Genomic DNA, 7098 nt, shown 5'->3' with positions numbered 1-7098 from the left:
TCACGGCCGCGTATCACTCTGGGTACCTGGACCTCACTGTGAAGGTTAACTTGGGTACGATTGTTACTGTTGAGTTGTTTCACTGACTTAAGCACTGTTCACCACTTTTCACTTCTGTTTAACACTGGTTCCGTCTTTTCCTAGTAATTCTGGCTAGAACTTGTTGATATTCTGGAGGAGGGTTCAGGAGGGGTTGGTATGGTCCACCTAACAGTTGACCTGGCCTGAGGAGCCGCCAGGCCTTGACCCTTTGGTGTCAAGGTATATAGAGATAAATGGTTAAAAAGATACATACATACATGTGGGAATAACTACATCATGTGGCAGTGCTTTTATGAGAGTACAGAACTGTCTAGTCACCTGTAGAACAAGGCTGACAGTGTTGACATCATCAAACCTTAATATAAAAATTCCTATTTTATTTTTATTGTTCCTACAGCAGGAAGGTTATGACTATGAATTTGTACCTGTCCTTGACTCCAAGTATGAATGTGCCATCTGTCTCCTGGGTCTGAGGTCACCTGTACAGACCACATGTGGCCACCGCTTCTGTAAAGAATGTATCTACAACAGTATGAGGTGAGGTTTTCTTCTATTACTCTACCAAACCTTTCCCCTCCAGTCACCAGTGTTTGCCAGAGTAGAACATTTTATTAAAGTGACTAATAAAAAAAATGACAGAAAAATTCTTAGCAGTTCTTTTCATGGACCTCCTATTGCATTACCATTTTTGTTTTTTTATAAAGTTGTAAACTTGGTTGCATACACAAATTCCTTGTATACAAGTATACACATGCAGACAGAGAATCTGTACAAGTGGAAAATACTGTGACTAAAATATTACAGCTAAAACTTATTGTGAACAATTCTTAATGTACCAATAGCAGTACAAATAGCAAAGAGTTAATGTATTTTAATAATTAGGTGTAAAATAACATGTATTATTACCTTTATTAGACAATTTTATATACCTTACAGTGAGAGTATTAACCGCTGCCCAATTGACAACACCCCACTCACTGAGGCAGACTTGTTTCCTGACTCTTGTGCTGAGAGAGAAATCTTACAGTTGAAGGTCAGATGCCCAAATCACACACTCGGCTGCACCCGTATAATAGACCTTATGTATATTGAGCACCACACTCAGGTGTGCTCCTTTCAGGCAAGTATTTGAGTGGCCCTTTTACAGCTCTCATAATGCACTTCTTTTTATTCATACCTTGTTCTTATTTCAAATAAGTAAATAATTCAATTATTAGTAGTTTAGTGAGGTCATGATCAAATAGTGATATGAGAATCCAGCTGTGGATAGCTGGCAGTGATGGTTGTCAGTTGTTCAGAATTGTCTCAACATTGCTTTTACCAATAATGATGGGCCAGTTGACCAGTGTGAGCTGCAGGCATCCTTCTCCAGATTATAAGTAACATCTCAAATACAGTCTTGTTTTTTATTTATTCACTTATTGTCATTATCAATTTGGAAAAGGTTCCTGGAAATATAAAAATTTCAAACATGTAATAAAATGACACTTAGCAGCACAGTACAGTATAAATATGTGCTTGTATAAATTTTTTAAATGTAATACAGTACTGAACTGAGTAAGTTAGTCCTAAAACTGTACTGATGGGGCAGCTCTTGGATATTGCTGCTGCTGGTCACAGGAGTTTTTTGAAGTGTGAAGCTGTACAGTATTCAAAAGATTCCATTAACTAGTAACAATTTCATTATGACATGCTGTCACCAGTCAAACTGCTTGCAATACATTGTTCATTTATTTTGTTTTGATAAAGGTACAGTACAGTACTGAGTAATAACCATGTTTTTACACCCCAAAACAATTTATATAAACCGTACAGTACAGTAATTTGAAAATTTGTAAAAAAGAAAAGGTATTGTAAATATATACAAGGTGTAAATTATTTACTATCATGAAATTAATAATGATAAACAGAGTTACTGGTGTTGTAAATCAAAGGATACTTGTGGTTAGTTTATTTATACAGTAATTTAATTAATGGAAGATGGAAATAAAACATGAATTTGTTATTTTTACAGCCAGTTATGTGCCCCAATGAGTGTGCAGCTACTGTGCTTCAGAGAGAACTTGAGCAGCACTTGACATGTGAGTGTGTGTTACGGGTTAAGAAATGTGCTCTCTGTGATGAACCTTTTACCTTCAACCAAGAGCAAGTAAGTGTTGAGTAAACTAGTGACTGTTTAAAGTGGTGAGTAGCTGTTACCCAACTCTTAATATTAGTCATGACAAACCTACCCCACTAAAACCACCCACACCCCACACAAATGAATGCAATCAAAGCTGAGCTTGTAGTCTGAACATAGGTACAATGCTTGGAAGAGCAGGTGAGATTGTGGAGACATTGAGCTGTAGAAAACTCAGTGTCTGCTGTGTGCAAGAGACTATGTAGAAGGTGGCTCAGCAAGGGGGATCACTGGTGAGAATGATAGTAACATGGTTGTAGGATGATAGACAGAGTGATAAATGAGAAAAGAAATATCCGGCATTGTAGGTTTGTTAATGGTGACCAAGTTGACTAATTCAATCAGGATAGAATGTACTGTTCCAGATGACTGGAGAAAGTGTTATCATGAAAGGCCAGTGGAAAGGGCAGTGGAATAAGAAGATTATACAGGTAATATTTATGGTAAAAGAGAAATATCTGGGGAAGGAGAGAAAATTGTACTACTCTACATCAAATTTGTAGACTTAGAGAAAGCATTTGACAGAGTATCACGTGAAGTAGCAAAGAGAGCTAGGAGTTGAGGAGTGTCTTGTTTCGGTGGTAATAGCATTACATGAGGGCTCAAGATCCTCGGTGAGAGTTAATGGTAAAAGTAGTGGTCTTGAACCCCTTCTATTTATCATGGTGATGGAGGCCATAACATGGGACTTTAAGACTGGTCTGCCCTGGTATACTGATGACTTAGTGGTGATACTACTGGAGAGGCAGTGGAGAAACTAAAGAAATGGAAGGATGGAAGAGTCTAAGGGCCTGAGAGTGAATGTGGTGGATAGTGGAAAATGGCCCTGTGCTGTCTGTAAGAAGGGTTTTGGCAGCAACTCAGTGTGGAAGGTGGATACACAGGAGTGCAGACGAGTGGATGGCACACTGCAGGATGTATGTGCAGGTAACCATGTGCCAATTGAAACTTATCCAGTAGCTTCTGCATTTGATTAGAAACTTCAGTATACATTATTAAATTGGTATGTACGTATACATGAAAACTATTTTCATTTTATGCTTGTCAAGAACAACTGGTGAATGTGCTCACTAAGCCCAGGCAGCTTAAAGTCCAGTGAAACCCAAAACTTCTTCAACTAGGTTTACTTTGATAGGCAGTGCATCTTCTATGGGATAGTCTTATTCTTATTCTTTAAAAGGGTCAGTGAAGCTGGTTGCTTATGTAGGTTGGCAACTGACGACTGCCATCCTCTGTTATAGAACAGGAATAAGGATCAGCCCCAACATCAGTTACAACCTCCTAGGAACAATGTCCATCTCAAATTTTACTTATTTAAGAAGTTGTGTGTATTGAGGCTATTATTTATGTGCACTGAAGAATCTTTGCCCTGGATTCTCTCTCTATGAAGGTGTCACATGGTCTCAGATGCCTTTTATTGCTCAATATTACTTCTAAGGCTTTTTTTTTTTCAAACTAGGTGTAATGTACTTTTTGAACCTTTATTGTTAGGTATATAACAAAGCTAAAAGAATTTTAAAATATGAATATTTTACAGGTATGTGAACTGTAGTACTGTGTGCAGGAGTCTTACAGTCATCATTCATGACACTTTTAAATTAGTTTTCGTGAACTTGTAATATACTTGTAGTTACAGTACTGTATATTTAATTATGTTTTCAGCTTCATTTACTGACTTGTGTCCAAGTAATAGTGGCCTGTGAGATGTGTGCGACAATGGTAGCACGCGGTGATGTCGCTGCTCACATGACAGAATCCTGCCCTCAAGTGGTGGTTGCTTGCCCCTTTGCTGAACACGGGTGTCACCAGAAGATGACCCGAGTTGATCTTAACCAGCACATGGCACAAGAAACACAGTTCCACCTCTTTGTATGTATACCATTTATGTTTTCTTGTTTAAATTGAAGGTAAGATTTGACAGAAAAGACCTGTAATACTGGTTCACTGTGAGAGACAACTAAAATGTGTCAAGGAGCAAAAAACTGCCTTTGGCTCAAGTAATGAAATATATTTTATTGGCATATACATATTGTATTTTTCCTTTTTCCAGCTGTTATCATCTGCATACAAGAAAATCAATACATTTGTATCTGAGTTAAGTCGAACAGTTGGTGTGATACAGTCCCCTTTTGGAAACTTTAGTCGGCAGCCGAGTTTAAGAAGTCAGATGTCTGCCACATCTCCAATTCCTGAAAATTACATAAGTCCTTCTCATCCAGAGAGGACATTAGAAAAATCCTTAAATGCATCTGGAGCTGTTGGGTCTAGTGATAAACCACCAGTGTTTCCCTCACCACAACATGGAGACAAGGGAGGATCCGATTCGGGAATTGACGTCAACAAACTGCAGCTGCATCTGAATCACATGACTCTTGGTGAAGGTGCTACCAAAGGCTCTTGCAAGTCTTCTACATCATTGCTCACCCAGCAAGAGATAATACTGAGAGACTTGTGTGAGAAAAGTGTTGACTTGAGCCAGAGTATGTTGGAAGAAACCATTAAACTTAGTAACTTGGCTAAGAGAATTGAAGAAGTTGATGCTCATCTTGAAGCTCAGTTGGCTGAGTTAAATGGAAAATTTTGTAATGGAGAGTATGTTTGGAAAATTAAAAACTTCTCACATTCTTCTGCTGATTTACAAAATAAGCCTGCGAGAGTCTACCACAGTCCTCCATTTTACACTTCTCGATTTGGGTATAAATTTTGTTTGCGAATCAATATTACTTTTAAATCTAATGATTACTTTTTGGCCTTGTTTATTCACACAATGCAGGGTGATAATGATGACTTCCTAGACTGGCCTTTCAATGGTCAAATAACTCTCTCTGTCCTGGACTGTGGCTCAAACTTACCCAAGAACCACATTACAGAAACAATGATGAGTAAGCCAGACCGACAAGCTTTTATGAGACCAGAGATGTCTCGCAATCCTAAAGGATTTGGTTTTACAGATTTCACATCTCTTAACAAGATAATGGAGTCAGAGAATGGAAAGTATTTAAAGAATGACACACTGTGTATCCGTGCTGTGGTATGTGCTGCAGGAAAAAACAGTAAAAAAGTTGAATGCAGTTAGAATTTCCAAAGATACTTTAATAAAAAATGATTGATGTGAAACTAAAATGAAAAACAGCCTTTTTTTTGCACATGTACAGTACTGTAGAGGTAAAATGGCATAGGATAACCTTATGTACACTTATAAAGACCAAGAACAGAGATAATCAAACTCTTTGATGAAGAATTTTGTTGCTCTAATCTAACAAACACACAATGAAAGTTTGTTTCCCTTTATATGCCCACATGCATATATAGTTACTAACAAGAATATATTCTTGCTGTACTGAACTTGTCAGTGCCTGACAAGACTAGCTCTCACCTAGTTATTCAAATTATAATAATAATGGAGGACAAACATTACTTGAGGAAGACATTCCTGTATACATTTTATGCCATGAGAGACAAGTGTGAGGTACCCAGTACCCATCATTGATAATTTTAAATGTGTGTTGTTGACAGTATTCCTTTCCTTTCATTAACATTTTACCAATATTTTTTTTTAAATAGCTTGAAAATTAAATTAATTTGTTTTTGAAATTCCTCGTTGTTATAACTGTTGTTTAATGTATAAAAGAAAGGAGTATTCACTGATTTACTACTGTACTGTAGATATATTTTTGTTATTGCTATTTTCCTGGTGGTAAGAATTATACTTTTATATCATAATTAAGCTATACATTTTTATACAACCCTCTTGTGTGATGCTTTGGTATCACACGAGTTTATTTTCTGGCAACTTTCATCTGTCAACTCCTTATCCCTGGCAGATTAGTGATGGTTCCAGATAGAATCGTAGTTCTAACCAGATCGTTTCATGGCACAAGTTTCCAAGTTTAAGCAAGTCAAAAGAGAATTGGTGTTATATATATTTTGAATGAATATATTTAACAATTGTGTATATTTTTAAACTGTGTCATATATTTTTTCAAAGCAAAGTAGATAAATACTTATATTTAACCACTACGCCCCGATTGACATTCCGGAACACGCCCCTGTTTGCGCCATTGTTTGAATTCCTAGCTAGGGTTATAAGGTTCCAGCATGACTATTTGGTAGTCACGCCACACGCAGGGTAACGTGGGTGGGCTCAGTGCGGTTAGTATGCATTAGCCTGTTGCCATGGAGAGTCGTACCTCGACCCTTCACGCTAAAAGTAGTGTACACAGTCATGCGCTGGTTAACGTCCAACCGAACAACGTCCGATTGCATATACGTCCGTGCCCCCAAAAAAAGTGACGCCTGCTGGACCACCACTCCACAACTCCCTGACGGAGACATGATGATCCTTCCCATACTGGCCAGATATTATGTGTTGAATATCCTTTCCTTCCTTAGGCTTCAGTAAGCATTTGCCTCCATTTGTAATGTTAACCCACATCTATTGAGGATAAAATTTTTCACCTACAAATTGACAATAACACATTTGCTGTAATCAGACATATCTAGTTGACTCAACAATTGCAACCCCAGTTGCAATTGGGGTTGCAATTTCAAATTCTGTGTCATTACTAAGGAATAATAAAGTCTCTGGTGCACTCTAAGATTGAGAGAAAACGGAGGACTCAGGCGTCCTGAAGAGAAAAAAAACTGACTCCTATGATGGGGGACACGAGCACTCACACGTGCCACTCATACTGACAGACTTAACACTCACTTGACAAGTTTTACCAACCATTAGTTGTGTACGTTATCTAGTGAATTTAGTCAATATTGTACAGTAATACCCCGCTCAACACGGTTTCGCTTAGCGCGATTTCACGTATACGCGGTGCCTCGCCAGAGCCGAACTTTCACTTAACGCGGGTTTTTTCCACGTACAC

At 38.0% G+C, this 7098-nt stretch overlaps 1 protein-coding gene across 1 annotated transcript; it reads left to right on the top strand.

Moving 5' to 3' along the window:
* Positions 1-296: 296 nt before the first annotated feature.
* On the top strand, positions 297-6497 carry LOC121877642 (TNF receptor-associated factor 6-like). Its single transcript, XM_042383450.1, has 5 exons — positions 297-579; positions 979-1162; positions 2057-2191; positions 3884-4090; positions 4272-6497. The coding sequence occupies exons 1-5, from the start codon at positions 335-337 to the stop codon at positions 5295-5297; spliced, it is 1797 nt and encodes a 598-aa protein (XP_042239384.1). The 5' UTR covers positions 297-334; the 3' UTR covers positions 5298-6497.
* Positions 6498-7098: the final 601 nt, after the last annotated feature.

Source organism: Homarus americanus, unplaced genomic scaffold (assembly GCF_018991925.1).
Source record: "Homarus americanus isolate GMGI-L3 unplaced genomic scaffold, GMGI_Hamer_2.0 scaffold57774, whole genome shotgun sequence".
NCBI classification, from domain to species: domain Eukaryota; kingdom Metazoa; phylum Arthropoda; class Malacostraca; order Decapoda; family Nephropidae; genus Homarus; species Homarus americanus.
The sequence above is the reverse complement of the archived record's forward strand: the minus strand, read 5'-3'. Positions and strand labels throughout refer to the sequence as shown.